Below are 24,656 nucleotides of genomic sequence, written 5' to 3'. Positions count from 1 at the left end.
TGCACTTAAGGGCTGAGCCATCTCTCCAGTCACACTGATTTATTTGTTTTGTCTTGTTTTTTGAGACAAGGTCTCACTTTGCAGCTCTTGCTCTCCTGGAACTTGCCCTGTCAACCAGGCTGGCCTTGAACTCAGAGATCTGCCTGTGTCTGGCTCTCCAGTGCTGGAATAAAAGGTGTACAGCCACACACAGCTTAAAATTGAGTTTTTAAAAACAAATTTGCCAAGTGTTTGACAATGATTCCTTCAGCTACTTTCTTCCCTCTAATTCATAAATACAGACTAACTGCCCCTTTGGCTTGGTTTGATGCTGATACAAAGTCTTACTCTGTTACTATGTAGCTGGAGCTGATCTGGAACTCAGAGTCCTGTCTCTTTCCAAACACTGGAATGACAGGATGACAGGCATCACCACACCCAGCTGCTACAGGCACCTGGTCTGGAGGAGGTTGAGACAGAGTCTCACAGTGGCCCAGGCTGGCAAGACTGGCCTTGAACGCTCCATCTTCCTGCCTCTGCCTTCTGAGAGCTGAGCTCACAGGTAAGTGCCACCGCCACACCCAGGCCACGGTTTTCCCAGGCTGCACTTCCTGTGTGCTGTCATACTGAGGCTTTCTAGTTATTTTAAGACTTATTCTGGTGACAGATAGACAGCCTTTGGTTTGGACTTCTTCCTTTCCCTGCGAGGAGATCACACATCTATTCTTCCCAGTGTATTCACACCCTAGAGTCTAGGGTTTACCTCTGTGTCTTCTCTGTCCTCTGATAAGATCAGGACTCACTGGTTCTTTTGTTTAGTGACTGAGAGGTGACCAACCCCAGGAACCAAGGAGGTCACATCAGGAAATAGCTTGAGGCAGAGCAGAGGGTGCGAGAAGCATCTAGGCAGGCAAAGCAGGTGTGACTTGCTCACCATTTGGATGGTCCAGGAGGCATCAGACTCCTCTGGGTTCTCCAGCTCCTTGCTGGAGCCTGGGGACTCCTCCTCTTTCCACTCTTCCCCCTGCTCAGTCTTCCCCTCTGAGGATGAAGCCACCACGAAGACATTGTTGTTCTCAGAATCTGCTGGGGCAAGTGAAGGTATGATCACACCAGAGAAGAGCAGCAAGTTCTAGGGAGGGCAAACAGGACCCCTTGCCCCCACCAATATCCCCTGAGAGCCACCTTCTCTGAGACCTTGTGTGTTCTATCTGCTCCCAGCCTCACAGGGCAGGACCAGAGATTGCAGAACTAGGGGACAAATAGGATGGAAAAACAAAACTGTATGGCCTGGATGCCCACCCACTCTCAGTGTCTACACCAGTGGATTCCCCAGTGCATGCAGGATGCCTGTAGCATGATTTGTTTCCCTTCTTCCACCAAACACTCGCAATCTTTCTTTTTTTTTCCCAAGTATTCTTTTTTTTAAATTTTTTTGATAAAAGGAGAATAAAGAAAAGAAAAAAGAAAAACAAATTTCCACCTCCTCCCACCAGCCTCCCATTTCCCTCCCCCTCCTCCCACTCTTCTCCCCCTCCTCCCACTCTTCTCCTCCTCCTCCCACCCCTCTCCCCTTCCCCCCACTCCTCTCCCTCTCCCTTTCCAGTCCAAAGAGCTGTCAGGGTTCCCTGCCCTGTGGTAAGTCCTAGGTCCTCCCCCCTCCATCCATATCTAGGAAGGTGAGCATCCAGACTGGCTAGGCTCCCACCAAGCCAGCACATTGCATAGGATCAAAACCGCGTGCCATTGTCCTTGGCGTCTCATCAGCCCTCATTGTTCGCCATGTTCCGAGAGTCCAGTTTTATCCCATGCTTTTTTTGGTAACAGTCCAGCTGGCCTCGCAATCTTTCTTTACGTGGGCACCCTAGTCCAAGCACCCTTCTGAGCAATAGCTTGGGGCTCCCTGCCTTGCCTATCTTGTTAGATGACACCTAGAAGCTTCAGTACAACCAGCTAGAAAACCCACAAAATGCCAAAGGAACCAGACACAGGGTACAGTCTTCATGTGACCTATGGGTAAATAAGGATCCCTATGATTAGTGATTTATCTCCGATAGCATTCCTGTCTGGCTGCAAGCTGCAGGGTAAACTGAAAACAGTTCCCCCAGTCAAGGACAGAGCTGTGGAGAACAAGGAGGACACCAGCACCAATGTCTAATCTTGAGGACTCCCACTGGCTCCTCAGAGAAGCCCCAGCCACATCCACACACACAGGTTAGGCAGCTTCAAAGCCCCCAAATCCTATGACAAAACTGCTCAGACCCTTGTCTTTGTCTCCTCGAATGAGTCCTGTCTCACTTGTTTTGTGTTACTCTCTGCTGTGGCTGCACCTAAATAGAATCCACACATGACCTCTGAGGGGTCCTCAGGCCAGCAATGCCCAGTCACGTGTCTCAGTGCTGGTGACATCAGATACGCACGGATCCAGAGCTGTGTCCCACACACTCACTTCAAACATCAAACCTGAGTCTGAATTTTACCTACAATGTTTGCTTTCAAACCTGGCTGTCTCTGAGCTCTGGCTCTGCCTCACACCATAGGGTGCCTGGAACCTTCTCTTAGCCCGGCTTCCTAGGCCCCATCCTCCTGTGGATCCACTTACTCCCTGAGTCCCTACCAATCCCCTTCTCCCCACACTGTCTGCTCACTGCCGTCCACATGCAGATCTGGAAGGCAGGGACACACTGCCTGGGCTCCCACGGGAGCACCCAGTGCCTGGACACAGGAGAAAGTCAGGTTCTGTTGAGTAAGGATGCTACCTAACAGACTGATGCAAAAATCATCTAAATGGCCAGGTGACAAAATGCTCCTTTAATTCCTAGAAGAGGCGGGAGGATCTCTCTATGTGCCAGGACAGGTATGGCTATACAATGAGATCCCGTCTTTTAAAAAATCCTCAAATGCACATACATACATGAACACGCACATATAACAGGTCTTTCTTTGGACCCATAGTTCCCATACAATGACACAGACTTACTACATATGAAACCTTGACCTTAGCCTAGACTTGTTCCCAATTAGCTCTTAAAATTTAAATTAACCCCTTTATATTAACCTACATTCTGCTACATGACCTCTCTTTATTACCTTACATCCAACTTTTTCGTGTCTGACTGGTGAATCTCCTATGCCTTGTACACTTTCCCAGAGTTTCTGTCTCTTCCTGGAAGTCCTGTCTGTCCTTTCTTGTCTAGCTAATAGTCATGCAGCTTTTCAGTAAACCAGTCAGAAGGTGCGTTAGGCAGGTGCGGTAACACCGAGACACACCTTCACACCGTGTACAGATTATCCGAACATCTCCCCCTTTTAGTCCAGAGAAAGTTTCTTCCTTTAACATACACGTGAAAATATATACACACACATACATATACACATGTGCATATGTACACATTCGCATACATTGTTCACATACATTACAAAGACACATACATACATATACTCGTGCATATAAACATGCTTAGACATATACATGAAAACATACAGATTTACAAAGACATAAACATACATTTACGTGTGCATACATACACATGCACAGATAGATACATGCACACACACATTTACGAAGACACATCATACATATACATGTGTGTACATACAGACATATACTTATTTACAAAGTCACACACATGCTCACACATACAAGGGAAAACGCTGCAGAGACTGCAGTCTACACAGAGCAGCGCCTACTTTCTCACAGCTGCTGACTCATCATAAATGGGATTGAGAGCTTTCTCCATCCCACAGCTCGGATGAAGGTGTCCCCGGCTAGCCTGACCAGCCACACCTGGCATCTCTCTAACCTAAGAGACGAGGAGGACCAATAGGCAAGCACATGGGAGGGCCCTGGCCTCCTATTTCTGAGAGGCCAGCAGATCCAGCTGTAAACCCACCTGCCCATTCAGCCATCAGCCTGAGAGCAAAGCTGTGGATGAGAAAGGAACAGGAAACCCCACACCTGAACCCCAAACCTCTGCTGAGCTAGGGGCGGGGCAGGGGCTGTGGATGCCAGTGAGGAAGAAAGCGGCCAACCTTCCCAAGTAAAACCCATGCAACTCAAAGTCAAAAGAACACAAGGAACCTTCACCCCAAAGATGCTAGTCTTCCCTGATCCAGGGGAAGAACCAGTGCCTTGCTCAGCAACTTCCACTACCCAGCACCCACCTGAAAAGTTTCTGCACCCTGATAAACCTCACCACAAACGTAATAATCTAAATCAGACCAAATCAAACTGAATTAGAAAAAGCCCAGGTTTAATGGATACCAATCCTCCCGGAGGTCTTTCCAGCAAAGCAGAGAGGACCCGGGGTCATTGTTTGGTGGGCTTTCTGGGGTGGGGGGTGGAGTCAGGACTGAGGCGACTCCCAGAGGTAGAGCACTTGGGATGGATGGAACTTCTACCAAAACATTCCAGACTCTTTGGATATATGGATGCCGGGGGCTGTGCTGTGGCCTTAAACCAGACACCACCTAGCAGTAAATTCTGCACTGGAGAAGGCATGGAGGGTGCAACAGGAAATGAGCTTTGCAGCCAGCATCTGTCTTCAGGGGTCAGATAAGCAGCGGAGGCAAGGTGGGCACTCCACTTGGGAACCAAGGGATCCTCCCCATTTTCCTGGCAAATGCATTGGTTGCTAGCATATTCTGTCAATATGTTCACCCAAAATAAAAAAACAAAGAACAGGAGACCACCAGATCACAGAAGATAAATGTGAACTTGTCCCTCACCTTCATGATAATATTTAGCTATAACAGCCAACTGCAAACCTGTGAGCAGGGACTCCTCCAAGGAGCCACAGCAGCACCCCGAGGTCCCCTCCACACTGAAGCCAGCAAGAACTGAACCGCAGGCCCAAGCTGCACAGGGCTCAGATTCTGACTATATAACTGGGTAAGTTCCCACTTACCGGTGTGGACACATTGAATGAATCTCCTTTTTCTGCCTCTTTACTGTAGGAGGTCCTTCTGTCTATGTGTTGCTTTTATTGGTTAATGAATAAAGAAACTGCCTTGGCCTGTTGATAGGGCAGAACTTAGGTAGGTGGGGGTGGGGGGAGGCGGAGACTAGACTGAACTCAGGGAGTTGGAAGGCACAGAGAGATGCTTTGGAGCCACCAACAGAGTCAGACTGCCAAAACTTTGCCAGTAAGGCACTGTCACCTGGCAATATACAGATTAATAGAAATGGATTAAATTAATATGAGAGTTAGCCAATAAGAAGCTAGAGCTAATAGGCCAAGCAGTGCTTTAATTAATACGGTATCTGTGTGATTTCTTCTGGTCTAAGCTAGCTGGGCGCCTGGGAAGAACAAGTGGCACCTCCCCCTCACATCACTTTCTCTTTAAGCATTTTTAAAAATTGTCTCTGTGTGTGTGTATGTGTATTATTTGTTTGTTTTTTTTGGTTTTCTGAAACAAGGTTCTTGGTGTAACAGCCCTAACTGTCCAGAAACTATCTCTGTAGATCAGGCTGACCTGTAACTCACAGAGATCCACCTGCCTCTACCTGCTAAGTGCTGGGATTAAAGTCGTGCGCCACCAACACACGGCATAAAATTATACATTTTTTTATGAATGTTTTGCCTGCATGTATGTCTGCTTGTCACAGGTGTGCCTGGTCCCTGTGGAGATCAGTGGAGGCCATCAGATCTTCTGGAACAGGAGTCACCAGGGGCTGTAGCCACTTTGTGGGTTCTGGGAACCCAGCCTGGTTCCTATGCAAAAGCAGCCAGTGCCCTCAACTGCTGAGCCATCTCTCCAGTCCCTCTGCTTTCCACTTGCAATTTGGTTCCTTTAATCGGCTTATTGAGGATGGGTGGGCACAGGTTGTGACTCACAAGTTTGGTGATACTTCACAGTCACCCCGAACTTTGAACACCCCCCTCCAACCCCCCACCACGTAGTGCTGGACAAGGCTTCCATCCTCGGAGTCCCTGTCTCAACAGTGGCTGCTCCTTCCTGGCAAAGGCTCTCACCAAGAACTGAAACCAAAACCAACTTTTCTTTTAAAGTGGTAGGCACGTGTAGCCGGAACCAGAGCAGTCTGCTCTGAGGAAAACACACGTTCTCAGGAAACCTCGGTCACTAGTGCCCACCAGAGAAGGAAGGGACCCTACTCCATCCTGGAGTCCCACTGTGCGCTCCCCACCTGACCTTGTACAGGAGCTGCAGGAGACAGTTTCGGTGCACACTGGCTACAGAACCTGGGTGACTCCTCTAGGGACACATGCCTGCAGTGAGGACACTCCATGCTGTTACCCACAGCCCTGCAGGACAGAGAGAAGTGAGGCTAAGGCAGCACAATATAAAGCTCACAGTTGTCACGTGACTCCCGCCCACTTCAGTTTCATTTTTCTAGGAAAGTGAAGTGAATTGGGACCAGGAAGGTTCTGAGTAAACAAAACCAAACCTCCCAATCCAGCTCCTCCCTCAAGCAGGAAGTCCCAACCCCCTGCTGCCCCCCCCCACACTGTCCACCACTAAAGCTGAAGGAAGCTCAAAGGAGGCTGTGAAGAGAAAGGGGACTGGAGGAAAGTGCATTCTGCAGAGCCCCAGACAGCTGAGGACCCTGACCTAAGGACAGGCTGGCAGCCACCTGAGAAAGTCTGCCCTGCTGCTGTGTCCTTCACGCCCCCCCACCCCCTCCCCGCCCCAAGGCAACTGAAGGTGATGGTGGAGGCCTTGCTGGAGAGCAGTTTGGGAAGCACGAGGCCAGCCCAGGTCTGCTCAGGGCTCCTAGCAAAGGGCACCAAACCAGGGCAAATCAGGACACGGGTGGTCCGGGTCAGGGATAGGATGGAAACCCTCACTCCAGGCCACTCCGGGGAGGAATGAGGACCAACCTCTCTGCTCTTGTCCTTGACCCAGGAGCCCGTGGCTCAAGGGAAGAAATCCAAGCACACAATTACTGTCACCCCTCAGGGATGGCTGTCATTGTCCACCCTGAAGGGGCAGGTGCCAACCCTGTGGGCTCCAACTCCACTGCTCCCTCCTGGGCTTGCTGCTGGCCCCTACCCCCTCCCAGCCCCTGTCCTGGCAGCCATATTTGCCTTGATCACAGTTAGACCTGCGATTCTAGAAGCTTTGTTTAGCCTATACACTAAATAGGGGGTGCACAAAATTGGACATAGTGCAATGTCCTGGTAACCCCAGTCCCTGGGAGGTAGAGATGGGACAATTAGTAGTTCAAGGCCTGACAGGGTTAGAGAGGACTCTTCCTTAAAACCAAAACAAGCTGGGCAGTGGTGGCACAGGTCTTTAATCCCAGCACTCCAGAGGCAAAAGCAGGCAGATCTCTAACTTTGAGACCAGTCTAGTCTACAGAGTGAGTTCCAGGACAGTCAGGGAAACACGGAGAAACCCGGTCTTGAAAAGCCAAGAAGAAAAAGAAGAAAAGTAAAGTTTTGCTTCTCAAACCATGGATTTCTCAGATCTGAAACCACGCCTTAGAAGTGTATTTTGGGGTGGTATGTTATCTCCTACCACATTTTGGAGGTGGTGAATCCTGAGTCAAAACACCTAAAGTCAGTTCTCCAGTGCTGCTCAGGAAACTCCGAAGCACCTTAGGGTCTTCAGCTAAGACTAGCGACAGCCCCGCAGAAGCGAGCAGCGAGTATCAACGCCTCTCCACTCAGCCAGCAAGCGGCTCTTCCTGGGTTCTTCGCCCTGAGACTAGACTAAGAAAAGCAGATGGGTTTGGACCGGTCAGTCGGACAATCGCGTTCTCACCGCTCACTGCTTGCCGCGACTCCAGCGACAGGGAGCCTCCCCAGCCTCCTGACCCCAACCTTGACCCGCGGAAAGATCAGCGCCCCAGGCAGAGCCTGGCTACTAAAAGTTATGGCTGCAGTTGGTGAGGGCGGATTCCCGGGCAGAGCTGCAAACCCGGGACCGCTTTGGGCTCTCCTAGCATAACCAGCGCCCAGCCTAAGGGCATCTGAAGCTCCGCGGGTCGCCCCCTAGGACTCTTGGCCCGTGACACCCTCCCCCTGCCCAGTAGAACCTTCCATCCCGGTCCCTGGGGACCCTTGCTGTCCCTGAGACCCGCATCCTAATCCTCGCATCACCGTCAGGAGCCTGAAAGCCTCTGGTTCGCACCTGCAGCGCCCGTGCCGTCTCTCAATCTTGGCGCTCCGGTGCTGAATCACGGGCCCGGCGCCGCCCCCTTTGCCTCCCAGGCGCGCTTCCTGGCGCGAATTTCTGCCCGTTGGCGCCAAACTAGCTTGTCTTCCGGGAGGCCACTACAGCCGCAGTGCGCCCATTGCCCTCTGATGCTGTGTCCATGCTACTACGTGTACTACGGTACTAAGCCCATAGTGCAGAGCCTGCACTACAGGACCATTCCCGAGCTGGGCAAGGGCCTGGAGATTTAAACACACAAAGACACACAGGCAAGCCGGGCGGTGGTTGGCGCACGCCTTTAATCCCAGCACTCGGGAGGCAGAGGCAGGCGGATCTCTGTGAGTTCGAGCCCAGCCTGGTCTACAAGAGCTAGTTCCAGTACAGGCTCCAAAAAAACCACAGAGAAACCTTGTCTCAAAAAAAAAAAAAGACACAGGCAGAGACAGGGGTCATCCTTGAAACAACTGTGCTCCTTTATTGTGTACCAGAGCCGCTTATATAGGAATCCTTAACTGAAAGCCACGCCCCAGCCAAACCCACCAGAAACCACTCCCCTGCCATCAGGAACTCCTGAGGGTCTCAAGCTCAGAGTAGCCACAAACACAGGAAAACAAGTTGTTTTGCTCAGAGCAGCTGCAAGCATAACAAGTTGTTTACAGGAAATTCAGGGTCTGAGAGTCCACAGCCCTCAACACTCGGATTCCCAGAGTGCACCAACCACAGCGATCCGAGGAGACTCAGAGCACTAAGAGGTGCGAGTCCCTAGGTCCGGACTCCCAGCACCTTGGACAGTGTCCAGGACCTAGACCAGCCGAGGCCACCCTCAGAAGGACCTGAAAGACATCAGGGAGTCTACAGGTACCGCTGTCTACAGGTCTCTAGGATGCAAAGTGGAGATCACCAACCCACCACCTGGAGGTCCACCTAGGTTACTGGCGGTAGTCACCGCTAGTGAATAACCACACTCGGGGAATCTCACAGTCGTGCCCCCCACCCCCACCTCAACCCAAAGCTTTACGTTCTAGCCAGGGTGGGGAGATCAAGCGTTTCTTGGGTCCTGGAATTGTGTAAATAACGGGACAGACCACGGAAGTCTATAAAACCAGAAACATCTTTATTCAAAAACACCGTGGGGACAGAAAGGCTTCTAACTAACTAGTAGTCCTAACTAGGACTACCAAGAATTATTTGACCCTGTAGCCACGAGGGAGGGCTACAAATTCCTTCTTATAGTCAAACGTTATACAGGAGGCAGAGAGTACAAATTGGAATTTATGATTTTTTGGGCATCTCTTGAGCTAGCACTCTCTCGGCACCTCTGAGATGGGGAGGGGGAGACCAGGGATTTATAGCTTCTGATTACAGGGTGTTAGTTTAAAATGTTTACATAGTCGTGGGTTCCTTTAAATTGTCATTTCCCTACCTGGCAGAATGCAGGGCAGAGGGTCAAGGTGGCTATCAGTCCTAATATATCCAGAAATATGCGTAGAGGCTACAAGCATACACTTCCCCCCCCCTCGTTCCTGGGCTCTTCACATTCAAACACGTGAGCCTGTGGGGGCCATTCTCATTCAAACCTCCATAGCAGTGAGGATGACCTTGCGCTTTTGATTCTCCTGCATATGTCTTTTTTAAAAAAATATTTTTATTTCATGTGCACTGGTGTTCTGCCTGCACGTATGTCTGTGTGCTGAGCCACCTCTCCATCCCCCTGCTCATGTCTTAGGTGCTGGGAATACACGTGTGTGTGTACCAGGCGTGGCTTTCCGTGGTGCTGGGAATGGCAAGCAGGGCTTCTAGCAACTGATCTAAGTTCCCTTCCCTCCCTGCAGCTCTCCAACTCTTCCCCAGTTCTCTGGAGCTGCTTTGTGCCTTACTCTGCTCCTTGCTGTCTTTAGACTTGGTGAGCTCCTCCCTCCTCTCTGGGGGTTTGGATGAGAATGGTCTCCATGGGCTCCTATGTTTGAATACCTGGCCCCGGTTGATGGACCTGTCTGGGAAGGAGTAGGAAGTGTGGCCTTTTGGAGGAGGCAGGTCACTGGGGGCAACTTTGAGGTTTGAAAAGCCCATTCCATCCGCTGTGCTCTCTGCCTCCTGCTGTCACATCAAGATGTGAGCCCGCAGCTCTGTGTCCTGGCTCTAACATCATAAGCTCCATCCCTCTGGAACCCATACGCCCCGTAAAACTGTTCCTTTATACGCCATGTTCTAGCACAGCAATAGAAAAGTAACTGAGATATTCTCAATCGCTCATCAGCCCCCAGAAAAACAAGCCTTAGGGGAGGGTGTGGTGCCAAGGAGTAGGTAGCTGGGAAGAGGGGAATGTGTAAACTGGGGTGTGGGACTTAGAAGTGTAGAACAGGTACTTGTCGAGTACAGATTCAAGGGACACAGAAGCTGATATAGACCTTGATATATTAATAGGCATCTCAATAGATGTTAATGGAAGATCCAGAGGCTCTTTTTGCCAGACATAAAAATAGTGCTAAAATAGTGATAAACTCCCAAGTTCCCATGGGAGAGGGGGAGAGAAGTGGAGTGGGGGCTTGCTGGTTTATGTCTAAATGTCAGTCTTTAGGTTTTTCTTGGGACCAGATGTGTTTGTGGGACATTTTCTTCAATAGTGATTATGTGGAAGGGCCCAGCCCACTGTAGACAATGCTGCACCTGGGTAGGTGGTTGTAGAAGCCCCTTCTCACAATGTCAGTGGGGCTTCCTGGAGTGGGGATCCTCAAGGCCAAAGGAAAGTCAGATGAAAGAAGCTGAGACAGAAGACACAGGATAGAATCTGGAGGTCTCTCTGGCAGCTGGTTGGTCAAAACAAGCAACCAAATAGACCAGAGTTTATTCCAGAACTTGCTTATATACAAGAGCAGAAAATGCATAGCACAGACTGTCAGTATCTTAACAAACCATTCCTGTTCTTGAGTGAGCAGCCTCCTCTCCAACATGGACTTGCCACTCAGGAGCAGCCGGACACTCACTCACTCACTCTTTCTTTCCTTCCTTCCTTCCTTCCTTCCTTCCTTCCTTCCTTCCTTCCTTCCTTCTTTCTTTCTTTCTTTCTTTCTTTCTTTCTTTCTTTCTTTCTTTCTTTCCTGGGGGAGGTTATTTTGTTTTGTTTTTGTATTTTGGGTTTTTTGTTTATTTATTTTTTATTACTTTATAAATAATATCAATCAAAATTTCCACTTCTTCCCCTCGTCCCACTTCCCTCCCGCTCCCCCACACACCCTACCAATCCTAAGAGAGGGCAGGGTACTCTGTCCTATGGGAAGTCCAAGGCCCTCCCCCTTCCATCCAGGCTTAGGAAGTTATGCATCCAAATAGACTAGGATCCCAAAAAGCCAGCTACCTGAACAATAACCCAAAGTCTCATTTTGCAACGTTGAAACAACCAACTTTGGCTAAGGCCTAGTGTAACTGACAGACCATTTTCAGATGCAGGAAAATTTTCAAAACCATTTTACCCTATCGTGGCAAGATTTGACAGTCCTGCTTATCCATTTCTGGATACTATGTAACTTGTCAGTGGTTGAGGCATTGCGAGTTCCTTGCTGAAAGACCACTTTTGCCAAGAAGAAAACAAGCTCCAAGTGGAGTGTCTTCTGTGCTCAACATTCTCTGGGGATGCTGTCAGAAGCATTCATGTTTCATGTCAACAGAACCCTAAGTCATTTAAATACCAAGTTCCACAGATCCTTGAAGTGATTGAAGATTCCCTATCTAGACGGAATACAATCTCTATGTATCTAAAGAACCTAATTGATCTGACTGTATGTACAACAAACATGAGCTATAATACTATGAAAATATACCCGAAAAGTTGTATCAATATACAAAATGTCCTAAACCGAGGTAGAAACATGCAAATATGCAATCTGACAAAATACCTTTGTATATATGTATAAATAATGTAAACAAAAGTAACAAATATAATTTGAAATTGTATCAATATACAAAACTATACCAATGTAAATTATCCATGAATAATAGCTCACAAGTATTCACTTTATTACTCACTATTACTATCCCCCCCTTTGTTTTTGAACAAACATAGTTTTCTCCCCAACCCTCTATCTAGTACAAGTAATAATCAACAACCCCTAAACAGTGTCCCCAACACCATGGATAAACTTTTTTGGATAGGGGGTGTTGCCTTCTAGAATTGCTTCCCGCTGTCATGGGGGCGATGTTCTCTTAATGGGGTCCTACAAAAATTAAGTGGTGTGCCGGGCGGTGGTGGCGCACGCCTTTAATCCCAGCACTCCGGAGGCAGAGGCAGGCAGATCTCTGGGAGTTCAAGGCCAGCCTGGTCTACAAGAGCTAGTTCCAGGACAGGCACCAAAGCTACAGAGAAACCCTGTCTCAAAAAGCCCCCCCCCAAAAAAAATTAAGTGGTCGTTAAGTTCCAAAAATTACTGTCTAGTATAATTGCAAACAATTTCTGAGCAGTCAATAGGTTTTTTGTTGCTGTTGCTGTTTGTTTGTTTGCTTGTTTTTCTTTTTTCAAAGTTCTCATTTGGAGTTCTGGCCAGAATATGAGAAGGTGCACCATTTCATCAGCTGTCTTATATTAGCACTATCTACATCACAACATCATCTCAATTAGGTGGAGTGGTTGCTGTGAGGCCCCATCTTCTTCCTGGAAACTTCAAGATTACAGTAGGAAAACGATCTGTAGGAAAATCTATAGTTGATCAAGGAAAGCTTAAACATTATTTACATAGACATATACAGATATATATATTCAATGAAAGGTAAGATAGAGACAAAAATAGGTATGAATTTAAAAAATTTTTTTAATTCTTTTTTTTCTGTCCTAAATCATATGGCTCTTGACGTGAGACAGAAACTCTGAATTTTTCTTTTAACAACATGCTTGGATTGAGAGAAGGACAGAGCCATTGTCGAACTCTAAAATCAGCTCTATATATTCATAAATACATATGAATATATATTATATATAATATATTGAATATATATATATATATATATATATATATATATATATATATAATCAGTTACCTGATCTCATAAATCAAAATTCTTTTTCTCGATGATCCCTGGTGCCTAGTTAATTTTCCTTCTGTCAGTATCCAAACATCCAAGGTCTCTTGTATTTTTTCAGGAGTAATTTATAATCCCCATTTAGGTAAATCTTTCTTACCTCTTCGAACATGCTTTCTAAGGTATCTCCATTTGAATCAGACAGCTAAATGCCATCCATATAATGGTAAACTGTAGATTTAGACAATTTTTTTATGTATTATTTCCACTGGTTGACTTACAAAATATTGGCACAGGGTGGGGCTATTGAGCACTCCCTTTGGGAGAAAGATCTACTGGTATCTCTTAGTAGAAAGGGAATTATTATATGTAGGTGCCATGAAGGCAATTTTTCTCTGTCCTTTTTTATAAGAGTATTGGTGAGGGAAGTCCTTCTGACTATGTGTTGCTTTTATTGGTTAATGAATAAAGAACTGCTTTGAGCCTATGGCAGGGAAGAACAGAACTAGGAGGGGAAACTTAGGCTGTATTCTTGGAGAAAGAAAGGCAGAATCAGATAGACACCATGGAACTGCTGAAGACAGACATGCCGAAACTTTAGCCACTAAGCCACTGTCGTGTGGTGATACACAGATTTATGGATATGGGCTAAATTAATATCTAAGAGTTAGTCAATAAGAAGCTAGAGATAGTGGGCCAAGCAGTGATTTACATTATACAGTTTCTGTGTGATTATTTCAGGTCTAAGCTAGCCGGGCAGCCAGGAACCAACAAGCACCCCCTCCCCCAAAATGGTCTATGGATATATTCCTTTGTTTAGAATGTTGATTACAAGTTGTTATGGATATCAATCAGGAGAAAAGCTAAACAAGGATATTAGATTCAGAGTTCTTGTTATTTAAAAAATGAGGGGAGAAGTGGTGTAGGACAATTGTCTATATTTTGTCAATTATGTCTTAAATAAATGCTGATTGGCCAGTAGCCAGGCATGAAGTATAGGCAGGACAACCAGACAGGAAGTAGAGACAGGTCAATAAGAACAGGAGAATTCTGGGAAGAGGGGAGCTCTTTCTGCAGCTGTGAGCCCACCACAGAAGAAGCAAGATGTGACTGCCTTGCTGAAAAAGGTACTGAGCCATGTGGCTAACATACAGAAGAATAGTGGGCTAATATAAGTTATAAGAGTTAATAAGAACCCTGAGCTAAAAGGGCCAATCAATTTATGATTAATATAGACCACTGTGTGATTTCTTTGGGACTTAACGATTGCAGGAACCAAGCAGGACAGAAATCCTGACAACAAGCTGAGCCAGAAGCTTGGTGTCACTCAAAGAGAGAGGATGAAGGGCAAGAGAGGGACCACTGTCACACCCTGTCCCCAGTTACCCTCAGAAAGGAAAAGCTGAGCCTAGAAAGACCACAGAATCAAGCTCATTACCTCTGAGAAACAGTGAGGTTTCTGACCAAGCTGGTACTTGAAGAGGGTAGAATGAGGCAAAAGCAAGCCCAGGGCCTCCTAAGGCTTCCTCTCCACCAACGCTGATTGCAGCAGTCAGTGTGGTTCACCCACTGACCACAGGGCACACAGTTCTGTGCTCCTATTAGAATGAAGGACTTGAAAACATCCCTGGACTTCAGAACCAGAGGGCTTTGAAACCCCAGACCTTACCCCTTTATCTGGAGGTCAACTTGGGATTCTGCCCACCCAAGTTTTATCTAGAACTCCTGGGTCAGTTCACGCAGATGTGAGGACAGCAGTGTCCTGATGTGGTGACAACATCGGGAGTGCATGCCTGAGCTCCTCTCCAGGAGGCAGGAGTGGCATCCCACATTCCAGGGGCCCCTCCTCAGAAGGGTGTTCCCTCCCTTCCCGTCTGAGTAGAGGCAGGCTGGCAGCGGCCCCAGGGACCGTCAGAGCTCATTGTGAAGAGGTCGGCACTGCGGTGTGAGCTTTTCCTCCAGGATCCCGTCAGGGGCGCACACCCAGGGGTCATGCGTCTCCCACTGCCACTTAGTCAGCTGGGCTTTCAGCATCTCCAGCACTTGAGAGAAGTGTGGGTCAGCGGCCAGGTTCTGTGTCTCTCGAGGGTCCCGGCTGACATCGTAGAGTTCCCAGCGTTCCCGGTAGTAGTAATGGTGTAGATCCTTGTACCAGCCTGTGGGCTGGCCAGCTGTGGTTCGGTTCAAGAGGTCCTGGAAGGTCGGCGAGACATAGAAGTCTTGGTCGATGGGAAATGGCATCTTGAAGCTGAGGTTGTGAATGAGGCGGAAGTTCTGGTGGTGTACCGAGCGCATGGGGTAGGACATGGTGACCTCGTGGTGGCTCTGGCTGCCGAAGACAGTGGCCCAAAGGGGCTCTGCCTCCAGCGCTGGCAGGAGGGATCGGCCTGTGAGCTGGATCGTCTTTGAGCCAAAGATGGCATAGCTGGGATATGGAATGGAGAACCAGTCCAGGATGGTGGGGGTGAGGTCTGCAAAGAAATAGCCCTTAGTAGGGTCCCTGAGGGACACAGAGCCCTTCGGAAGGGGTGAACCCCAGCCTCTCTGGAAATCCCACGGGCACCCTGTGTGATCAGATCACCAGCAGGGAGGAACAACACTGGATTGCACCTCTTGTCATTGGTCACCTCTGGCCTGTGGAGCCATAATGGTGTAACCAGAGGATCCGGCTTGCTGAGAACTAGGGCCCTTCTAAAACCCTATGGGTCAGAACCCTGGGTAGGGAGGGCTCAACTACTAATTCTGGGTGGGTCACAGGGTTCCCTCTCTCATGGTTTGGGGCCACACAGAGAGGTAGGTGCAAGCTGGAGCGAGCCTATCTCATAACTCCTGAGAAGAACACAGGCTCTTCCAAGCAGTGGACTGAGCTAGGAAAGTTGCCAGGAGCGGCTTAACTCAGCCCCTCTATCTCCTACACCTGCAGGCTTGTTTGCTCATTCACGGCACAGGTTAGACAACCTTGAGAACCAGTCCCTCAGAGCTGAGTCATGAGAGGCTGTAGACCCTGAGAAAAGGGGAGATACCAAGCTGGTTCTCCAGTGGGTAACCCACCACCCACTAGTACCACCTGGGACCCCACCAGACACTCGGGGGTCATGGCATGACAGGAACAGGCCTCCCAGGTGACTTCTCATGTAATAGAAGAGGCTGTCTCTTCCCTGCCCAGCTGGAGGAGCACTACCTAGGTCAGAGGAGCACTCCAGCATCTGACCCATGCCAGTCCCACTGCAGGCTGGTTTCACCTATTCCCTCCCATGAGACAGACAGACAGACAGACAGACAGACAGACAGACAGACATACCTAGGAGGCTCACGTAGGCCTTGCTGACCTGGCCCCAGCGTTGTGGGTGCTCTGGGGATGACAGCAACAGAGGTTCAGCTGTACCTGGCCAGTAAAGGTTGGTCCTGCCACTAGGGAACGGGATCCCATTGTCAGATGTGAAGATGATGAGGGTGTCATTCAGCACGCCGGCACCTCGCAGCTCCTGCAGCACCAGCCCTACCCCTGAGGAGGGGGAGGAAGGGGAAGGCTCAGGTACATGTATGTGTTCATTCATCCCCGGGTTCTGTCACTTTCTGGCCCTGAAACACGCTTTTGTCCTTTCCACAAGCCCGCCTCGGTCCAACACCACAGAGCTCCTGAACTTGAGCAGGGTCACAAGGCTTCCATGGACGGCTCATCCCTTAGGACAGCTGTCACACTAGGCAGCTGCTACTGCCCCAAGCTGGCTTCTTGTTTTAGAATCTTGTGTCTGTCCTGTGGAGCCTGAAGACAGGACACCCAGGGCCCTTCTAACAGCATCAGTAGGAACATGATCCCAGGACTAGTGCCTGCAGGGCTTGAATCCCCACCCTAGATGTCAGCAGAAGTCTGTCACTGTGACCAGTTGTAAGTTAAGGATCGCAGGAGGACATTATCCCCAGGTCCCCAGGTAGCCGCTTCTCAGTGAAGCCAGGAGCAGTGAGTCACTTCTGTAATCCCACACTAGAAAGGCAGAGGCAGGAAAACTGGGAATTCAGAGACAGCCTGGGCTACCTAACGAGTTCCAGGCTAACCTGAGCTATAGCAAGACCCTGTCTCAGAAGACAGCACCAGGGCAATGGCAAATCAGCTGAGAGCTTGCCATGCATGAGCTGGGATCACATCTCGGATCCCAGAAACCCACGTAATTGCCAGGTAAGTGAGAGCCTACCAGGAATTCCAGCCACGGAAGGTAGAAATGGGATCCCCAAAGCAAACTGGCCACAAGACCAGCCGGGTTAGCAAGCTCTAGGTTTGACTGGCAGATCCTGTCTCAGTAAATAAGGTGAAAGAGAATGAGGACAATTTCTAACATCAGCTCAGGCCTCCACATGCACACACATCTGTAAACCCATACACACGTGAAAACACACACACACATATGGAAAATAAAGAAAAACTTGTCATTAAATAAAAAGAAGGGGCTCTGGAGGCAGAGGCAGGCGGATCTCTGTGAGTTCGAGGCCAGCCTGATCTACAAGAGCTAGTTCCAGGACAGGAACCAAAAAGCTACAGAGAAACCCTGTCTCAAAATCAAAAATAAATAAATAAATAATATAAAAAATAAAAAGAAAGGATGGGGCTGGAGAGATGGCTCAGTGGTTAAGAGCACCAGCTGCCCTTCCAGAGAACCCGGGTTTGACTCCCGGCACCACACAGAAGCTCACAGCCGTCTGTAACTCCATTCCAGGGATCTGATGTCCTTTTTAGACCTTGGTGGGCACTGCATGCATGTGATGCAAATCACACACACAGTGAAATAAAAGTAAGTATTTAAAAAGAAGAAGAGCTACAGTCCAAAGGAGAAAAGATACACCGCTAAGCAGGGACACACCGCTAAGCAGGGACACACCGCTAAGCAGCGACACACCGCTAAGCAGGTAGTGCGAAGCAGGAGCTGGAACCTACAGCAACATGGCCACGAGCCAAGGAAAACTGAGGCCTCAGGCCTTCAGCACCCACCCGGTTGTTCACACTGTGTTGAGCCCAGCCTGGCTGGAAGTTCCAGGGCTTGTGGTGGGAGAGACAGCCCGGGTCACTGGAACCCACCTTGGTCCATCCGGCCGATGGTGGTGTACTGGGCGGCTAGGTCTGCACGGGCTGCCGGTGTGTCTGGGACAAAGTAAGGCACCTGAGGCGGAAGGCAGGGGGAGGCGTCTGAGGCTGGATGGGGCATGGGGTATTTTTTACTGCGTGGAAGACAGGGTACAGTGCCCTCCTCCAACTCTACCGTGAACGAACTGGTCAAAACCAGCTTGATTCTATGCACACACACACACACACACACACACACACACACACACACACACACACTACTTCATCTCGGGGATCCAAGGTTCTCTCTGCAGCCCACACAGAAGGACCTGGAGCCCACAGAGTCAAATCTCCTTCTACACCTTGTGCCAGATCACGGGGGTAAGGGCTGCACGCTCTAAGGAGGGTGGGGCCCTGGATTTGGGGAGGATGGGTTGGGTGTCTTGGAAGCACAGCAAGGGCCCTTCCTACCTTCACATCCTGGGGGTCGTAGGTCTGCGGCGTCCAGTCTGGAATGAGCCCCATGCCACTCTCCCCGTTGCCAAACTTCTCACAGAAGGTTCCGTACTGGGGCTGGGAGTGCCCGCAGCGGTGGGGGTCATGGAAAGCCACATAAAGGAAGAAGGGCCTGGATGTGGGGAGGGGGTCAGTATGGGGGGGTCACGACCAGGCCGCTGTCTTGACCCTAAGAGGCTCAGTTCTTAGGAAGGCACACTTCGGCTTGGCTTACTCCTACCAGCAGGTCACCCTGTCTCCTTCACTGCCTCAGTCTCGCCCGCCCCTCTTCTGGGTATTTAGAATGTTTTCCTGGGCCCCTGCCACAGCCAGTCCACAGCTGTGGACCCTGGGATGAGAGCCTACGCCCACCATTGAGGGGTCTGGCCTCCCTCCCCAGAGGGTCCCAGGACAGAAACCTCCATACCTGTCATCCTGACTCTGCAGGAATTTCCGGACTAGCTGCTTAATTCTAGTGATGTTCCGCCCCACCTGCAGCACAGAGCTGTTCTCCTCAGTGAACGCAAAGTCAAAGGGGTACACCGTCTCCGGACCCACATGCTTCTTCCCAATGATACCTGAGGGAGGACCAGAGATGTCTGTCCAGAGGGCAGTCTGTCCCTTATCCTGCCCAAGCCCTGAAAGTGTGGCTGCTGTGGACTTTGGCCCGGTACTAAGCGTGACTGAGAGCCCAGGACATCCCTCGCCGAGAAGCTAGGAACAGTCACCAAGCGGCCTGGCACCTGCATCCTGACGGGCCCATCCTCACCTGCGTGCCCGCTGGCCTGGCAAAGCAGCAGGTCACACAGCATGAGACGGACTTCAGCTCGGACCAGGAGGGGTCAGAGAGGGACCACTCACCCGTCCGGTGCCCTGCCCACGCCTCACCTGTGCGCACTCCAGCCTGGCGGAGCAGCAGCGGCAAGCTCTGCACCTTGTCGAAGGAGTTGAAATGATGCACATCCTGGTGCAGCCCATACATGCCATTCTGGTGCTACAGACAGATGCCAGACGCTGTGAGACCAGGCTCCACACCCCACATCTCATCCCAGGAGCCTTCAGGACGCTGGCCCGAAGGGAACTCCACCCTGTTCTTCTCCCTCCTGTGACAGGGACACCAGCAGGGAGGAAAGGACAAGCTGCACACTGAGTTTGGTGCAAGCCTGGGCCTAGACCCTGTCTCGGAAAAGGCTGGGGTTGTGCGAGATGGCTCAGCTGGAAACGTCTGATGACGACCTGAGCTCGGTCTCTAAGAACCAATAGCGGGAGGAGAGAACCCACTCCCACAAGCTGTCTCTGCCCTCTAAAGACTCGCTCACACAAGATAAATTTTAAAATGCAATTCAAAACTTTAGACCAGAAAAACATACTGATGCACGGTCTCCGTATGTACCCAACTGTCCTGGAACTCATTCTGTGGACCAGGCTGGGCATGAGGTCACGGAGATCCTCCTGCCTCTGTCTCCCGGTGTGCTAGGATTAAAGGAGTTTAAAACAGAGACCTTGGGAAAGAAGTAAGTCCTGACGTGAGCTACAAGGAGCAGGACCCTCAGGGATGCTGAGCTCAGTGTCACAGCTAGTCACAAAGGCGGACAATGGTGAGGCCGCTCACAGGAGGGCCCTAGAGTCTTCAGATGCAGGGACAGCGTGGAGCGGGGTCTGGCAGGAATGGGCAACCTACGCAATGAGGATAGCTGGAGGAAATTCTAGAAACGGATGGTGGGGGTGGCTGCTGCCATGTGATTGGGTTTCACACCACTGACCATGCACCGAAAAACTGTCCAGACGGCAGATTTTATGTTTTGTGTACTTTACCATAACAACAAAAAGAGGAAGTGCCTAAACATCGCACGGGAGGGCATGGCCTACCGCAGATCTGAGCGCATAGCTGGGGAGGAGGTGTGCAGGCTCTGGGGGGGAGGTGTGCAGGCTCCGGGGAGGAGGTGTGCAGGCTCTGGGGAGGAGGTGTGCAGGCTCTGGGGGGGGAGGTGTGCAGGCTCTGGGGGGGGAGGTGTGCAGGCTCTGGGGGGGGAGGTGTGCAGGCTCTGTGGGGGGGAGGTGTGCAGGCTCTGGGGAGGAGGTGTGCAGGCTCCGGGGAGGAGGTGTGCAGGCTCTGGGGAGGAGGTGTGCAGGCTCTGGGGGGGGGGTGTGCAGGCTCTGGGGGGGAGGTGTGCAGGCTCTGGGGGGGGAGGTGTGCAGGCTCCGGGGAGGAGGTGTGCAGGCTCTGGGGGGGGGGGGGTGTGCAGGCTCTGGGGGGGAGGTGTGCAGGCTCTGGGGGGGGAGGTGTGCAGGCTCCGGGGAGGAGGTGTGCAGGCTCTGGGGGGGAGGTGTGCAGGCTCTGGGGGGGGAGGTGTGCAGGCTCCGGGGAGGAGGTGTGCAGGCTCTGGGGAGGAGGTGTGCAGGCTCTGGGGGGGGAGGTGTGCAGGCTCTGGGCTAAGCACTGTACCCACAAAGCCCCGCTTGGACAACCCAGTGATCTGTGAGTGACACGTCACAGAAAAGGACACTAAGGCACAGAGAGGGATGATGTCTGCTTATGGCCACAGAACGAGAGCCAACTGAGCTAATGGGGGTGGGGGGGTGGAGCAGAGCCCTGGTCTGCACCGGAGACCTCTGGGCTGTATCTGCTCATCCAGAAGCACAGGAAACTGAGCTGCACCTCGGGCAGCACCTCAGGGCAATGGGGCGGGGGAGGGGGTTCCCCTGGACCCTAGAGTCACCTACCCACCGTCCCTCACTCCATCCCGCTAGCTGCTCTCACCTGGGGCAGGCCGGTGAGGAGGCTGGCGCGGCTGGGGGAGCAGCTGCTGACAGAGGTGAAGGCATTGCGGAAGATGAGGCTGTGGCGGGCCAGAGCATCCAGGTGAGGGGTGGCGATGGCACTATTGTTGTAGGCTCCACTTTCAAAGCCCCCGTCGTCCGCTGAGGAGCACAGAGCAGAGGGGGTGTGGGCTGGGGTGTGGGGGGGTAGTGTTGGGGGACCCAGGTAGTGCTGCAAAGGCTTGGCCTTGTGATTCTCGGGAGGGCAAGATGCTCCTAGAAATCAGGGTACCCAAGGGAGAGTGGTGCTAGGCCTGATGATACAGGAGCTTGTGAGAAAGCAGGGAACACACAGGCAGGCAGGATCCCTGACTGGATGTGTTATCAGGGAAAGATGGTGCCATGGCTTGCATGGAACCCAATTCTCAACACTCAGATGGGGCTTAACAGATGGGCTAGTGGGGGAAGCACGACACCCCAACAAACTTGGTGTCCATGTAGGCCTGTTAGTAGGTGGTTGTAGGCAGACTGCTTGTTTTTTCCCAGCCTCCCAGACCCAAAATAATCACACAGAAACTGTATTAATTAAAACATTGCTTGGCCATTCATTTGGGCATATTGCTAGCTAGCTCTTATATCTTAAATTAACCCATCTCTATTAATCTGTGCATCAAAACGAGATGGTGGCCTACCAGCAAGTTTCCAGCTGGTGGCCTGTGTCTCTTTTCCTCCAGCGACTACATGGTGTCTCTTTGACTCCACCTACTCTCTCCTCCTCTATCTGCTTGGAATTCCCGCCTTGCCCCATTCTGCACAGCAACCGGACCAAAGCAGCTTCGAGGGGAATCCCACATCAGGTGGTGGCCTGGTGTAATCACTGCAGGCTACTGAGCTACCCTGGGCTCTGCAGACACTTCACAAGGTGCCAGCCAGCCAGGAGAGCCACGCCCAGGACACAGCTGAGGATGTGTGTGTGTGTGTGTGTGTGTGTATGTGTGTGTGTGTGCACCACACCTCTGCCTCTCACTGAGACACAGTCCTCTTCCCCAGGGGCTGTAGTCCTGCGGACTGTTTCTCCCCTCTACCGTATAGGAGGCACCTGAAGCCTAGAGAACTGACAAGTCGCACACACAGCCACTGCTGGGCAGTGGAAATGAGGACAGGTCACCCAGGTCCTATAGCTGTCCTCTGCGCTGCAGCAGAGGACATCAGGGGTACCCCAGAAGTAGCAGGTAGGAACCCCAGGGCAACATGTCACCCACCAGTCTCAGGCAGCACAATCCTTGAACAGAGGTGGATGGCCAACCTCCAGTCCAGCTACCATCCTCCATCCCAAGGACCAACTGGACAAGAACCAATGACAACTGGGCAGGTGGGAGGACAGGTGGGAGGACGGGTGGGAGGACAGGCGGGAGGATGGGAGGGAGGACAGGCGGGAGGATGGGAAGGAGGGCAGGCAGGAGGACGGGTGGGAGGACAGGCGGGAGGATGGGAGGGAGGACAGGAGGATGGGAGGGAGGGCAGGCAGGAGGATGGGAGGGAGGGCAGGCGGGAGGACGGGTGGGAGGATGGGAGGGAGGGCAGGCAGGAGGATGGGAGGGAGGGCAGGCGGGAGGATGGGAGGGAGGGCAGGCGGGAGGACAAACGGCATACAGTTGTGTTTAGTGTGCCTTCTGCTGCAGGACAGGAAGAATGCTGTGTCTGCCCACAGAGGTCTCAGCACCCGCCCATGACCCTGAATTGTGTCCTTCCAAAATTCATGCTGTTATTTTCTCTAACAATTAAATGAAGACATGAAGGTGGGGTCCAACTCAGCAGGGCTGTGACATTTCTCTGTCATATTAGGAAATGAGATGCTTGTCATCTAAAAGCCAGAAAGGCCTCTGAGGAGCTGGCTCTCTGGTCCCAGTCTCTCCAGACTCTGGAACTGTTAGAAAATACATTTGTTTGTCAAAAACCTGACCTGTAGGTAGTGCGCTCTCTCGCTCTCTCTCTCTCTCTCTCTCTCTCTCTCTCTCTCTCTCTCTCTCCTCCCTCCCTCCCTCCCTCCCTCCCTCCCTCCCTCCCTCTCCCTCTGTGTGTGTGTGTGTGTGTGTGTTAATCTCAATTTTATGCTTTGTGGATATTTTGCCTGCATGTATACACATGTGCCCACAGACACCAAAAGCGGTGTCAAATGCCCCACAGCTGGAGTTACAGGCAGTTGTGAGCCGCCATGTGGGTGCTGGATACTGAACTGAGTCCTCTGGAAGAGCAGCCAGCCCTCTTAACTGCTGAGCCAGCTCTCCAGTCCCGAGTCTGTAGGGTTTGTGTTGTTATAGCTATCCAAGCTGAGATAGGACCGAATCTCCGCAGCTACACAGTCTGGGCTCCGGAAGGCTCCGGGACCAATCCCTACCCGGTGTATGTGCAGCTTGAGCCGGCTTCATTAGCGCCCCCTGCCCCGTGGAGATGTGACCCGTAGTGGTGCTGACACAGCACTGTTTATGTTACAATTACCCAAATGACCTGCCCAGACACCACAGAGTTTATCAGAAAGAGTGGGTCTGGCCCGGGGCCAGACCTCAGAAGGATTGGTCTGTCACAAGCCAGGCACTGATCACTCAAACAGGAAGTCTCGTGAATGCTGGGGGAATTTGGGGTTCCTAAGAGGAGCTGAGGGAGTTTGTGTGGGCCGTGAAGGGCTGTACCTTTGAGCCAGCTGTGGAGAGCAGTTGGACTGGGACACCCTGCAACTCGGGTACCAGTCTCTCTTTTGGAACTTTCTCAGCGATCTGTGAACCCCCTAGCTCTGCAAGACCGCTCAGCCTAAGTAGCTGGGCTCCACGGGGTTTCCCTGGCTTCTCTGACTACAGATGAGGGAGTGCTAGGCCAGACCCGGCAGAGCAGAAGCGGGAGGGCCAGCCGCACGTAGTGTCACTAGGAAGAATCCCGCATCATGGATGGCAGGGGGGCTGCAAGGGAACTGGCGGCGCACCGGAGTCACCACGGGCCACAAGAGGGGAGGAGCAGAGTGGCCGCTTCTGGAGGCAGCAGCAAGCGGCCGTGGACGGCCAGTCAGGGGCGGCGACACTCACCAACCATCAGCAGCACATTGCGCGAGTGCACACTGCAGAGTCCCAGAAGCAAAAACACCAAGCAGCAGGACAGTCCCTCGGTGTGCATGGCGGCACCCGCCTGGGTGAGCGGTTCCGGTTCGGTCCCTCCCCACGGTCACGTGCACGCTCGGCCCCGC

The 24,656-nt window shown here is 51.3% G+C and overlaps 2 protein-coding genes across 3 annotated transcripts in view; both read right to left on the bottom strand.

Moving 5' to 3' along the window:
• The window catches only part of LOC142859670 (E3 ubiquitin-protein ligase RNF213-like), a 91,777-nt gene extending 83,648 nt beyond the window's left edge, over positions 1-8,129 (bottom strand). Inside the window, exons 1-4 of the mRNA XM_075989905.1 lie at positions 8,077-8,129; positions 7,462-7,655; positions 6,133-6,245; positions 914-1,062 (exon numbers count right to left, since the gene is read on the bottom strand). Coding sequence (XP_075846020.1) covers positions 914-1,062; positions 6,133-6,245; positions 7,462-7,466 — 267 coding nt within the window. The 5' untranslated portion in view covers positions 7,467-7,655; positions 8,077-8,129. The remainder of the gene's footprint in view (positions 1-913; positions 1,063-6,132; positions 6,246-7,461; positions 7,656-8,076) is intronic.
• A 2,515-nt stretch (positions 8,130-10,644) lies between these two features.
• Positions 10,645-24,648, bottom strand: Sgsh (N-sulfoglucosamine sulfohydrolase). 2 transcript variants are annotated; one of them, XM_075989903.1, is made up of 9 exons: positions 24,499-24,619; positions 21,423-21,583; positions 19,550-19,655; positions 19,089-19,239; positions 18,638-18,794; positions 18,182-18,263; positions 16,412-16,615; positions 15,062-15,581; positions 10,645-10,791 (listed from the first exon to the last, which is right to left on the bottom strand). In XM_075989903.1, the coding sequence occupies exons 1-9, from the start codon at positions 24,584-24,586 to the stop codon at positions 10,728-10,730; spliced, it is 1,533 nt and encodes a 510-aa protein (XP_075846018.1). In that variant the 5' UTR covers positions 24,587-24,619; the 3' UTR covers positions 10,645-10,727. The 2 variants fall into 2 exon arrangements, with proteins under 2 accessions (XP_075846018.1, XP_075846017.1); XM_075989902.1 differs by lacking the exon at positions 10,645-10,791 and having other exon boundaries at positions 14,033-15,581; positions 24,499-24,648.
• Positions 24,649-24,656: the final 8 nt, after the last annotated feature.

Source organism: Microtus pennsylvanicus, chromosome 11, assembly GCF_037038515.1.
Source record: "Microtus pennsylvanicus isolate mMicPen1 chromosome 11, mMicPen1.hap1, whole genome shotgun sequence".
Taxonomy (NCBI): domain Eukaryota; kingdom Metazoa; phylum Chordata; class Mammalia; order Rodentia; family Cricetidae; genus Microtus; species Microtus pennsylvanicus.
Note: the sequence above shows the minus strand (reverse complement) of the source record. Positions and strands in the feature narration are given on the sequence as shown.

Coding starts and splice junctions, on each gene's coding strand:
- Sgsh (XM_075989903.1), bottom strand. CDS start 24,586: ATGCACACCGAGGGACTGTCCTGCTGCTTGGTGTTTTTGCTTCTGGGA. Junction 21,584..24,498: donor CAATGTGCTGCTGATGGTTG/GTGAGTGTCGCC, acceptor TGTGCTCCTCAG/CGGACGACGGGGGCTTTGAA. Junction 16,616..18,181: donor CATCGGCCGGATGGACCAAG/GTGGGTTCCAGT, acceptor CCCCCTCCTCAG/GGGTAGGGCTGGTGCTGCAG.